The following is a 13525-nucleotide window of genomic DNA, read 5'->3' on the forward strand; positions in this document are numbered from 1 at the left end:
CAGGTGATTGGTGTCAGGAATACTAATAATAATAGACTGTATACAGTGATCCAGTAACAACCACTACTTTCCTGTCAAGCTTGTAGTTCTGTACAACACATAACACAGTTTAAAGTGACACGCTTGACACATTTACCTCTTAATGGCCCCGGTGGTTAATTTATGTCAGTTTACAACAACTGCTGAACATTTTCATCAGCTTGCTTAAGGACAATCATCATAAAAAGATGAGTTGGGGTTAGTAGCTTGCCCAAGGATACTTGACATGCAGACTGGAGGAGCCAGGGATTGAACCACCAACCTTCCGATCAGTAGGTGACCAGCTCTACCTCCTGAGCTATAGCCACTCCTAGTGTACACTTGGTAATTACTTGAGGCTAAAAGTATAGAAGCACCTGTCTCAATGAATGAGGCATTAAGGTAAAAAGACAATTTGCTTGATTATTGTCACTTAACATGTTATACTTAGAGGCTTCTAGGAAGTCAAATGTCACACAGACACCATCTTCATTGCCACAGACACCATATATTTCGATTCAGGCTTCAGAACAGCCAGCAGATTTGCTCTTCAAATAAATATGCTACACTATATAAGCTTATATACTGCTCGTGTGTAGCTGGTTTGACAAGCCTAAGCAATTACAAAAAGGTATATGTCTAAAGCTTGACAAGACAATTGCAGTTCTTTGAGTAGAAAATAGTTTGAAAAGAACATTTTCAAAAGTCTGTTTCCTGCTTGCTTTTTCCAAACTCTTCCATTAACTTTCGAGTAGGTGTATGGGAGCATTTGTCATACAAGCATGACTGGGGACTTGCACCTAAATTCATGAACTGGACAGTAAGCTGAAGAGTTAGGGGGTAAGAATTTTTATATCTACCCCTCTATTTCCCACTTCCTAGTCAAGAAAAAGGCTTCATCTGTTTCTCATCTAAGAAGGCAGGCGAGCAGATGACAAGCAGCTGGGTTGATAAAATCCCCCGGGTAGATCACATCAACTGGTAGGACTCTGTTGTCTGCCCCGTGGGTGATAAGGGAGCTCTGTCTGAGTAGTCACTGTGCACAATGTAGCTGCAGGTCAGCAATCATAGCCTCCCTGACTTGAAGGGCTGGATTCACTGCTCCCCATTTCTGTCATGTTTTCTCACCAGGAGAGCGAGGCATGATAAAGTGTTTCCAGTAGTGGTCAGTTGTGTCTCCATCTGTGCTGACTGAGCCATTCAAGAGCTAAATGCATCACTTAAGACAGTAATAAATGTGCCGTTACAATTAGAAGGTACTGGGCGACCCCCAAAGGAAAGTTTATCATCATAAAAGTATAAAGAGTTTTCAAGAGTGTGGAGGTCTATTGTATTGAAATTGAAATGGAAATAGACGTACTCTCCTGCTTCTGGTTTTTCCTCTCTGGCCTATGATGACTTAATAAGAACAAAAAAATTACTTGTAGTTATTAAGACAAAGAAGAAGCGCTAAATGAGCACGAGTCTCCACCAAGGCAGCTCATTCCCTTTCTTTAAAGCTGTAACTCATTTTGGGATCAACTTGAGAGAAAGGCAGATGTGAAATGTAAAAGTGAGGTCAGAGGTCAAATGTGAAACGATATTTGAATGCAAACTATAATGTGATATTTAGAATCCACTACTACCAATACAAACAAAGGCAGTAAAATGTTAATTATAGTTTAAAGATAAAAGCCATTTTATGAAAGCTTGATCCTATTTGACATTGAAGAAGAGGTCCGAGGTCCATCATAGTGATGTGATACAAACAATGGCAGTAAGAAACATAGTTTTAAACAGCTCTGGATATCATTATTATCACTTTGACCTTCAGATCAATGCTTTGACCTTAAAGGAGAGGTCAGAGGTCAAATGTAACATGACCTTTGAAATCTTTAAACATTAGCTACTACATCCTGAAAACACACACCACATAGTTTCTAATTTATGAGGCTTTTTTTTTTTTTAATCAATAAATCAGTGAGTTGACCTTAAAGACTTTGGTGGATGTCAGCCAAAATGTAACAGATTTAACACCCCCACTAAATTGATCAGAATTCATTCAATCAATTACATAAACGCTGCCAAAAACATAACCTCCTTGGCAGAGGTAAGTATGGCTGGCGTAAGGACAGTATATCCAGGGGGAGTTTTCATTTTTGTAGATGACTCTTATTTTTGTCAAATCCAGTAATACTTGTGCACTGGAGCCTTGCATGAAAGCTAATACCTTTGCCACAGCTGTTCACTCATCAAACTTTGAGGTCCTGAAGGTTGAGCATGAATGTGTCTTGTCCTTCAACAGACACAGGCGTGTCCTGATAAACACACGGCGACCATCGCAGACAAATGTTATTGTCAGTACTTTGGCCTTTAACATCTATAGCCCAAAGGGCTGCCAATTCCTTCATATTACCCTGCAGATTGTGCCACTGACACCTACCTGCAGCAGTTTCACAGCAGGGATCCGTAGTACTCAACTGCTGCAGTATACCTGCTTTAAAAATTTCAGAGCTAGTTCAGTCATTAGGAAGGAATTGTCAGAAGTGCAGCACCACATATAATGTGTGTAAGGATCCTCCAGAGGTAAAGATTGTTACAACCTATTTACCATCTGTATGAGCTGAGATACTCAAAGATGCCTGGCAGTAAAGTAAAGGCAGTAAAAATAATGTGTTACATCTGGAATCCTACCCAGACCCCACTGTCTACAGCTGCAGGATTAAGTGTCTACTGGACACAGAGGCTGAGGTTCACAGGTCAGAGCAAAACGAGATCAACTTATACAGAATCTACTTACAATGCAAAAGTGGAAGAAAGACACTGGCATCCAAGTGACGGGTTAATGCGGTTAATAACAGATTAGCTCGAGGCTATTAGATAACTGGACCCAGTCCCTCACTTGCTGTATCTACTGAGTAATTAGATGCAAAGCAAGCGGCAATCATGGAAGAATCTGTGGACATGCCTGATTTTGGCCAAAGCTGTACATATTTTCCCAACATTAAGAAGCAGGTGTGAAAAACATCCTGGATTTGCCAGCAGCAGTCTCTTGAGAGCAGGTGGATCAGGGCACAGAGTCTCTCAGAAGTATGTTGAGAGGCAAGACAGATCAATTAATCACGAGTGGAAGACTTTCTCTTGGTATGCACCCTTCCCATCGGTCACTGCTTCACTTCATCCTCCAAATGTGTTTGATCAATGAGCCAGTTTGGATTTTGTTGTCATATGAGCGGAATGTTCAATACTTTTAGTGCTTCGGTGGATTACCGCCAGAATTAGAGACCAAAAGAGGGAAAAGGAAGAGAGAAATGAAAGGAAGGACAGGAATCCAAAGGTGACGTTTTGATACCCAGAGCTGGTAACCTTTCAGCTAATGAGTGGTTTGGAGACTCATATCGCTGGTATTGGCCTTTATGGAGTTCAGAGGACAGCCTTTAAATGTGTTGACTTTTTCCTTACCTTTATTTAGCCTGGATGGGCTGGCTGAGGAGCACTTGCACTTATACAGCAGTACCCTTCCACTTAATCATAGGTTGGGAGACACAAAACATGATTCTTTGGGCCATTTATAACCATTATTTGACCTAAAGGATCATAAACCAGTGGTTTACTGTAACTAAATGTTTACATGACCTTCTGTAATGATTCCATAAAAAGTGGAAAAATGATTTTCATTTATCTGAACTGTAGTAGTACGTACTGTTTTATCTGTTTGTTGTTGTTTTCTGCAGGTGGGGAGGTGACCAAGCCGCGGTTCACTCAATATTTCCGGGGAAGCCTCTCTGGATTGACCATCCGACCGGGAAAGATTGAGAGTCAGAAAGTCATATCCTGTCTGCAGGCCTGCAAAGAGGGACTGGACATAAACTCCCTCGAGAGTCTGGATAAGAGTATAAAGGTACACGTACACAGAGATAAAGGAGGTGTTTCAAAAAGAGGGACTGCAGTAAAACCTCTCATCTTGGTTTAAAGCGTCGGATAATAGTGCAGATCACATCAGTTCAGTGAAGAGAATGGATATTAAAAGAAACAGAGGATGGGCTTTTTTCAGTGTTTTAGATGCCAAAAGCCAAACAATTACTGAATGACTCGCTGAATTCAAGTGTGGTACTGTAACAGGATCCCAGTGTTGCCATAAGTCAGTTCATGGAATCTCCTAGATATTCCTCAGTCAGGAAGTAAAGTGTTTAAGAAATAAACCAACTCAGTCATGAAGTTGCAGACCACATAATGTTACGGGGTAACAACACTCCGTAGGTGTTATGTGTATGTGACCCAGTACGTTGGTCAGTATAGCGTAATGTCACAAGGAAAGTGTTGCGTATATACTTGTAAGTGGTTCAGCTGTTATCCAGACTAACAGAGGCTACGGTCATCTGTGCGTTCCTGAAGCACACCAGTCAGCTTGTACCGTATTACCTGTGTCTACCCAAACAGTGTCGCCACCTGATTAAGCAACTAATGAAGCAGTGGAGCACAGGGGAAGAGACGAGTCGGGTTCTTGCCTTCCCGGCCCTCAATAAAATCTGCCGCCAGAAGCAGGAAACGTACCTCAACCCCTATTCTTAAGCAAGTGTACATTTCTTATGTACAAAACTGCAAGTTCACGTCTCCCAACGTGCTGCCCATGATCAACTTCATGCAGAGAACTCTAACAGAGATGTACACCCTGGACACAGAGGTCACTTACCAGCACTTCATCTATACCCGACAGCTGGGCAGTTACCTTAGAAACGCCATGACCATGAAGAAGAAAGAAACGTATCAGTAAATGTAATGGCAACCAAACCTGGCTTTCCTGAAAATCTTCAACTACCTTCTTCTTCCCCTTTTTCACTGGCGTAGCTAATTGATCTCACTGTGCTGTGCAAGATAGAGGGCATACAAGATAGATGGGGCTTTGTGTGGACTCAAAGCCATCGCCTGTAAGCACCCTACCACTCTCAGCTCCTTTATTCTTTCTCCCTCTTCAGCTTTTCCCTCTCCAGCAAACTCCAGATCCTTCTATAGAGAACCTTGTGCTGTGGCGCAGCAAAGAGATGCATGCCAGCCTTTTGAAAAGGCATGCTGGGATGAGGTGGAGGATATGAGAGAGAAGAGGAGAGCCTCTCTAGGGCCAATGCAGTTTATCTTTTGAGAGCCATTTAATTTTCTTCTTAGCCACACACTCATCTGGCCCCTGGAAGTCCACGGGAAGCTTAGCCAGGCAGGTGGACAGCTGGCACTGCACAATCAGAGGAGAATAACAGGCAGAGAGGCAGGTAGACACAAAGTATAGACAGAGAACAGAAGATGAGAGGAGACAGAAAGAAGTGTGAATGGGGAAAATGACAGGGCGCGGGGACTGTATAGAGCACCACAGAGAGGAGGAGTAACTTCACCCTGGTGCTGATACCCAGTTTTAGAAAATGGGAACTACTCATTGCAGTTCTGGCAGGAGAACACTGAATCCTTTTTGAAGTAAGAAGGCTTCAAATCGCTACCATCAAACTCTGCAGGAGAGCACACTGCTCTGTAAAACCAGCTCTACTGTGTGTCTCTATGTTTACGATATTTACTAGTTCATGCATATTCCCATTATTATCATACTGCCATGTTTAGTTATGCCAGGTTTTCATTTATTTCAGTACAGTATGGAAGCAGAAGCCTGAAACTACCTTGAAACAGGTGATCCATCACAGTGAACATTGGATGTGTTTGTTTTATGCCATTGCATGGTAAAGCAGCGCAGCCGTGATGTTCACTTTGATGGATTGCCTGATTCAAACAAGTTGCGAGTCTCTGCAAACTAATGTGTGCACCACTGTACAGTGAAACCTGTAGAACACAGGGACTGCCTGGAAACAAGCAGAAAGGTAGTGACCTTTTATCATTTGCAGAAACGCTGCTGAAATTATTCAGTTTTTACCCCTCAGGCTGATGGAGTATTGCTGTCAACCCGCCGGGCAGGCGGGCAGCGTGGACCCCCAAGTTTGTGAATATGATAACTCGAGGAGGTGACATAGGATTTTGAAATATCATCGTGCATCTACTAAAAATCTCAGATGAGTTCGAATCTCAGTGATGCTGACCTCAAGGATTTTCAAATTTATACCATAGGTGCATCTGCCTGAGGGCTGGGCATGATAGTGCTACCATGGGATTATAAGCACCCTTGCCTCTTGTTGCATCACAAATATCAAACACTATACACTAAAGGTTCAGCAACAAAAAGTTGGTTTTCTGGGTTTCAGCCACAGGAGCCTAAGCAGAGAAATCCAGAGATCCCTCTCCTCACGCAACCTCCTCCAGTTTACCCAGGAACGCTTATTCATTTGAATCGTGACCCTGAATGGGATAAGTGAAAGAAATACATTTGAAAATGTTGTTTTTTCTAGTCTTTTCTACTCTCAGTATAAGCCACATTCACTTGGTCAAACCCACAAACACATACAATAAACAGAGATGACACACGGCGGCATGTTTATAGGTCGTATCTTGGGCAAACATGCAGACTTGAGGATCTGGATTTTGAATAAAGCATCTCAGATTATTGGATAAGCTGTTCTTCCTTCGAATCTGCGGCCACCCCTGAAACATCCATATAGTACCGATTCCATTTAATTATTTGCTCTTAAGGCCACGACTTGAAATCGTTGGAGTTTAATCACATTACCACACAGCAAAGCGTGAGCCGTGCGGTATGTAAACGGTAAGTTTTGCACAGAGAGTGGAATCTGTACCCCTGCCCCCCCTTCTCCTGCAGCAGGTTAATCTGCCCATGCCCTGCACGCTTTCACTCTGTCAGCTTTCGTATGCACAGGCTAATCTACAGCATCTCAATTAGAGCTGACTGATTTCAGTTTTAAATGGCTCTGTTCCCACGGACATTTTATCATCTGCTGTGTCAGTTCTCGCTCTCCGTCTAACATCTGTGTTTTCTCTCTCCCTAGTTTCACTTTAACCCAGCTCAATCCATCCTGGTAATGGAGGGCGAGGACTTGGAGAACATGAACGCCGCTGTGAGGAAAGTTTCCTACATAAACTCCCGTCAGTTTCCCACACCAGGCATCCGACGCCTGCACATCTCCACTACCGTCCAGTGAGTGCACTGCCGCGTTCGTCTTGTTCTTCGCCTTGTTTTTTCTCCTTTATCTTTACTGAAATCTGCTTCGTGTGTGTGTCTCTCTGTCGTTTTTTTCTTCCTACACGACGATATTTGTTTCCTTTAGTGTTCACACACTTTCTCTGTTTCTGGGTACCTTTTCTTTAAGATGTTCGCCCACCTCGACACTTCTGTTAAAACAACATGGCAGACATCACACTGCGACTGATATATGATTCCCTTTCCGCGCATTGATCCCCACCCCGCCCTCTGTTTCTCGTTTTCCTCTGCTGTCGCTTCCCCTTTCCTTTAATACACCATTTTCGGTTCACTGTCGCCACCGGGGGCTGGTTTTTACATTTTCATGTCATGTATTAATAATTCTTCCTGGATTTTGCCAGAGGAACGAGGGGAAGAGAGATGCAAAAGGAGAGGGTGTGTGTGTGTGTGTGTGTGTGTGTGTGTGTGTGTGTGTGTGTGTGTGTGTGTGTGTGCGCGTGTGTGTGTGTGTGTGTGTGCGTGTGCGTGCATGCTTGTAGACGCAAGGCACAGAGAAGAGAGGCTGGCTGGTAAAACAGCCTCCCTTGGCGGGTTACCATTAAAATTCATGATTGTTTTAAATATATGTAGACCCCTGCAGCACAGCCCTGGGGTTTCACTCTCCGCCCTCCCGATGGGTACGATGCACAGCGGCAGGCCCGAGAACTTCAACTAACACAGCAGAAGAGTGTGTGAGTGTGTGGATGGATGAGTATGCACATGTTGGTGTGTGTGCTGCACAAGCTGCTGGTGATGAAGCAGAGTCGTAGCTGGAGGCGCACCGATTATCAAGGAATACATTATGCTAATAAGGGCTAAGCTTGCATCATTGCTAAATGTTGTTTAAATGAAGTTTTTCCACAGACTGCTGACTAGTCTGTGAGTTGCCGCAGCTGTGCGTGTGTGTGTGTGTGTGTGTGTGTGTGTGTGTGTGTGTGTGTGTGTGTGTGTAAAATAAGGAATAAAACACTACTTGAGGACATGTGTGGCTAATGTTTAAAAATGGGGTCCACTCAAAAGCATGTTTAGGGGATGAGTTTTATTTAAACATCCAGTTTGACTCCAGAAAAAAAAAGACAGTAAATCTTGCCTTTCAGCTCTGTTAGTTACACTGAGAGTCTGGAAATTGGCCTCCTGCAAGAAGGCATCAGCGGGTGAACAAACTCCCTTCACTGCTACAGACAGCATGGCTTTACACAAATAAACAGAGATGCTAAATATTTCCTGGCGATGCAATTAAACGTCTTTCTTGCTGACGCCTAATAAGCCAAATTACTGCAGGCACTGAGAATATAATTAGACGAACCACGTTAATCTTGGGTTCCCCTCGTCCTCGGTCTTGTTTTTTGTCACAGAGAGCGGTTCAGACACGGAATCTGTACTAGAACGCGGAATTTTATTGATTCCGCGTTCTAGATGCTGTGGAATCAACAAAAGTGTAAACGTGGCGTCGACGGTGCATTATTCTCGTACCACAAAAACACGAAAATGGAGACGGACGCTTCCCGGACAGGTGCTTTCAGCTGGCTCTGGGGCTCAGATGTGATTGGAGAAGTGCTGCAGATAACAGATCTAATCAGCCAGAGAGAAAACACCTGTGTGTGTGATCAAAGTCCAGGTGTGACTAATGACATTAACACTGGCTGTGATTCATTAAGGTATCCCACAAGCCTTTGCCAGTGAGACACAACGCACAGCACTGGGACCCCCTTGACACGCACCTGTGCTTTTTCCTGCTAAAACTGGTGAAAATACCGGTCTGGAAAAACATTACTGCACATGCCCACTTGAGATTGGCCGTGGAATGTTCAACGTGAGGGTGAACAATCACGACTTGATACGACATGGCTTGTGTCGTAGCCAGTCGTGGTTTGGGATGCAAATGTCCAAAACTTTAGAAATGGAAAAATATATGCAATACGTCCCAGAAAATGAGTTTTAAGAATCCATCCATCCATCTTCATCCACTTTATCCGAGACCGGGACGCTCGCCCTCGGGCACCCTCCCCGGGCCTGGCTCCAGGGCAGGGCCCCGGTAACCCTATCCCGGGCAGGGTAAACTGTTCCCTCGATATTCTTTTCATAAGGGTCTTCTGAATCGCTCTTTGTCTGGTCCCTCACCCAGGACCAATTTGCCATGGGAGACCCTACCAGGGGGCAAAAGCCCCCAGACAACATAGCCCCTGGGATCCCTGGGACACACAAACCCCTCCACCACGTTAAGGTAGCGATTCAAGGAGGAGAACTGTGTGCCAGTTTTAAGAATCATTTTAAGAATTCATATGTAATGTTGTGTTATATATGATATTATAAAAAGTTTGTATAGCCATCATAGCACCAGCATTTTGTATAAAAAAGACATACTACCAGTAATGAAAAGCATTCCCCTATGAAAGATTTAAAAAACACAAAGTTCAAACTATAAAAATTGGTTTAGCAGTGTAACACAGAGACATGTAAGAGACAAGTAAAGACTGAAACAGTGTACCTCAGTGGTTAAGAATAAAGTAAAGAACACCAAAGTGCTCACATGGTGGAGAGGTGGATAGCACCGTTGCCTCACAGCAACACGGTCTTGAGTTTGAACCCACCTTCAGTCTGGCCTTTTTGTGTGGAACTTGCATGTTCTCATTGTGTCAGCGTGGATTCTCTTTGAGTTCCTCTCATAGTCCAAAGACATGCAGTTAGTGGGGTTAGTGTGAACGCGAGTATAAATGCTTGTCTATCTCAGCTGGGATGGGCTCCGTGACCCTGAATTGGATAAGTGGACAAAAATGGAAGGGCTATATTAACGTGTATTATAAAAAACTCTACATAATGTTTCTTTATAGCTGATTTAAAAGAAGGCAAAGGTCTGCAGGCAGGGCGTTTTACAACAAGTCTCCCAAACAGCAAACACTCTGTGTGTGAACAGTCAGATTTCTCCTGCAGAATCTCAGGCTGCTCACTGAGACAAGAGTTCCAATATGTTTCCTTGAGCCATGAGGGGCTTTAAATGTGAGACATAAAATTTTAAAATGCATTCTAAAACAAATGAGCAGCAAATGTAGAGCCGTTAAACGAGTGTAATACGTACACTTGTCTTCGTTCTTACAAGAAGTCTTGCTGCTGCATTTTGAAACATTTGAAATCTATTAATTGATTCTTGATTTACACCAGTTACAAGACCACTGCAGCATGAATGATCATTTCAGTATTGCTGAAACTCAGTGCTGATCAAACGGTAGTAGCAGGACTGAGAAACCTGCTTTGTATAGTTCTCAAAAGTGAGGCTGAATATCACATAGCACACCCAGATTACAGACGATTATTTTAGCATTAACTATCAAAAGACCAAAGAAAGGCTGAAGGATAGGATACAGTTTATCAGAACCAGTGATAACAATGACAGTGTTGACCATTTTGCAATATTAGTTCAACATTTTGTAAGAATATAGTAGTTTGTGGTGTCTGTGGACAATAAAATTGGAAAATGTAAAAGCTGGCAGAGCTGTTGTACATGTACATGTATTTACATAGGGGAATAAAAATGACTGAATCTGTGGGACAGGTATTGAGTTTTATGATGTGACGTCATAAGCAGAAAGTTGTCCGTTATATTGGACGTGATACAATTGAAAAATGGGACGTAAAAATGTTTTCTCCCGCCTGGCTTGCAGTGTTGCCAACTCTAGCTGTGTGAAATCAAATTTGAAGAAGGTGCTGTTAGATTTGTATTGTTGATTGTCATTTATGCTTAGAAATATTTACTTATATATGCTTAGAGTTTTGTAATTAGTTGTAGATTGGTAGAGGTTTTGATCCTTGATAGTCTGCGAACTTTGTGTGTATTAGACAGCACTTTGGGAGCATGAGAGGTCATACCGTGTCTTATTGTTTTATGGTAGGATTAACGTAGTTGCGTCTGTTCTAGTCTAAGTGCTCTTTGTTTAGATGAACTGCAGGACTTCCTCACCGTGTTATCTAGGATGAACCATCTAGGGTGAGGGGGAGGCTACCCTATTGTCTTCAACGTTCCAGCGGATGGGTTCAAGCTACAAACCTATCAGGTGCTACGCCAAAAACCTCTTCGTCATTGCTGTGGTTGCTACCAAATTGTTACAGTTGGCTGCAGTTTCTTACGTTTGTCTGCAAACACTTGCTAACTACTAGCCATAAGGTGCAACTTTTATTCTGATGGTCAGACCGTCTCCATTTCTGGTCTGTGTTGTACTTCCCACAGTGTCAGCACAGCTTGGACAACTCACTTTCATTTAAAGTACAACCGCAGCAAAATGCTAAAAGCCAAAGCAATCCCAGTGAGGATTTTTCCAAACGATTAGAGAATACATGTTTTTCCTTAGTGATAGGTGGTTGCCATGGTGGTCACTTACTGGTCCGTAGGCTTGTGTGCCTGGGGATTTAGCAATCATTTTCCCAGCGACTGCCATCAACCTCCAGCGACCGGTAATGAAATATACATTTTTCCCTCACAACCACTGGTTAACAAATGGTCATGGACCAGTCTCTAGGCATGTGTGACTGGGCTCTTACACTGTCACTATGAATCTCAGGCATCCAGAATGGTGGTCACATGCCTGCAAAACCTCAAAAAGGAATGCTTATCAGGTTGTTAGTCTTATACTAATCACTGTAGCTATATCTGCGTGGGAGTCATCTTGACTTCTGATGTTTTTAAATGTCAGTAATTACTAGTAGTTATTATAGCATCATTCCAACTATATGAGCTAGTTCTAGAGCTCTGCTACCCTGACTTTAATCTTTATGCTTCTCCTGTTACGGAGAGTGCTCCTGCTGTTACAGCAGGAGCACTCTGAGTGATAGCGATGTGTATATGTTTATATACGAGCAGTCTGATAATAAAACACACACTATAAAGGTTTTCTTCTAGAAGACTCTGACTAACATAACAGGGCTAATAAGCTGCTTTACCACACAAAGCTATAATCAGATCATAAAGTTTAACAGCTATTACGTAGTAGGATGAAAATGGCATGTCATGTTTATATGAGGACTAAATGAGTGGTGTAGTAATCACTGCAAAATGCAAGCTGTAAACTGAAAGTCTGGTTGTTTGCCATGTGACCTCAACTTACCAATAATTTCAGTGTAGGAGCGCATGACATTTTTTACCCGTCAAAACAGTCTTGCAAAGAAAGTATCATGAAGCCAGCTGTAAGCTAGTTGTAGCTTTGCTGTGTCGAGTGTCTTTTAAATCAGACAAGTGTCTCCAAGAGATTCCTGTTAGGTTTGAAGTTTGTGGGCTGACACGTTCATAACCAAGCCTACAATTTTTGCTTGGTACCTAGAGGAGTTTAAAAAACAAGGACATGGAACAGACAAAACAGCTGAGCTGTAGTTCAGAAGGTAGAGTAGGTCATCTACTCATTGGATGGCTGGTGTTTTGATCCCTGGCTGCTCCAGTCTGGATGCCTAATATCCTTGGGCAAGATACGCACCCCAAGTTGCTCTCGGGTACATCCATCGGAGTATGAATGTGTGTAAATGTTAGATAGAAAGCACATATTTATAGAAAAAAGTGAATGGGTGAATGAGTCATGTTGTAGGCATGTGTTTAATGTGTAATCTGTGGTCTTTCAGGTTTCTTCCAGCAACAGACACACTGGGCACTGGTCTCTTTGTTAGGTCTTCAACTGCTCATTTAGAGAAATATCTAATCAGCATATCACACGGCAGCAACTACATGTAGACATGGTCAAGGACACCCTAGGTGACACTCCTTTTCTGCTAAAACAGGAACCAAAGACTACAGTTCACACGGACTCACCAGAACTGGACAATAGAAGATTGGAAAAACATTGCCTGGTCTGATGAGTCTCAATTTCTGCTGCAACATGAAGACAGTCTTCTTGCTGTGAGGCAACATGGTCAGAATTTGGTATAAACAATATGAAAGCTTGGAGCCATCCTGACTTGTATCAGCGGTTTAGGCTGGTGTGGGGGATATTCATACATTTTGAAGGGCGTTTAAATATCACAGCCTACCTGAATATTGCTGCTGACCACTTGGTCTGTGGTCACAGTGTAACTGTCTACTGATGGCTACTCCCTGCATGGTAATGTGCCATAAATAGACAATCCAGTCCATTCATGGTCAGGTTAAGATTTAATTCAATACTCTATATGGTCTTTTCTGCATTATATTTATGATTTGTTAATTTAAACATGTTTGTTTAAAGTTGACTCTTCTTACAGAAGAACACCTCTATTGACAAAATAAGAAATGTAAGGGGGCTTTGCTCATAACCTTTAGTTCCTGACTGATATTGACTGACCTCAGTTTTTCTCCTAGACTGCTTAATGGTCAGCCTGTGGCTATAAGTCTCTTTGTGAGCCATTGTGAGTTTCCAGCAGTAAATCCTTGTGTACAGTCTAGTTGAT

General features: G+C 42.7%; 1 protein-coding gene across 1 annotated transcript in view; it reads left to right on the forward strand.

Moving 5' to 3' along the window:
* Positions 1 to 13525, forward strand: part of LOC113035750 (calsyntenin-2) — a 338907-nt gene that overhangs the window by 300668 nt on the left and 24714 nt on the right. Inside the window, exons 10-11 of the mRNA XM_026191409.1 lie at positions 3732 to 3898; positions 6933 to 7081. Of these exons, the coding sequence (XP_026047194.1) occupies positions 3732 to 3898; positions 6933 to 7081 (316 nt within the window). The remainder of the gene's footprint in view (positions 1 to 3731; positions 3899 to 6932; positions 7082 to 13525) is intronic.

The sequence above is a fragment of the Astatotilapia calliptera genome, chromosome 14, assembly GCF_900246225.1.
Source record: "Astatotilapia calliptera chromosome 14, fAstCal1.2, whole genome shotgun sequence".
In the NCBI taxonomy this organism is placed as follows: Eukaryota; Metazoa; Chordata; class Actinopteri; order Cichliformes; family Cichlidae; genus Astatotilapia; species Astatotilapia calliptera.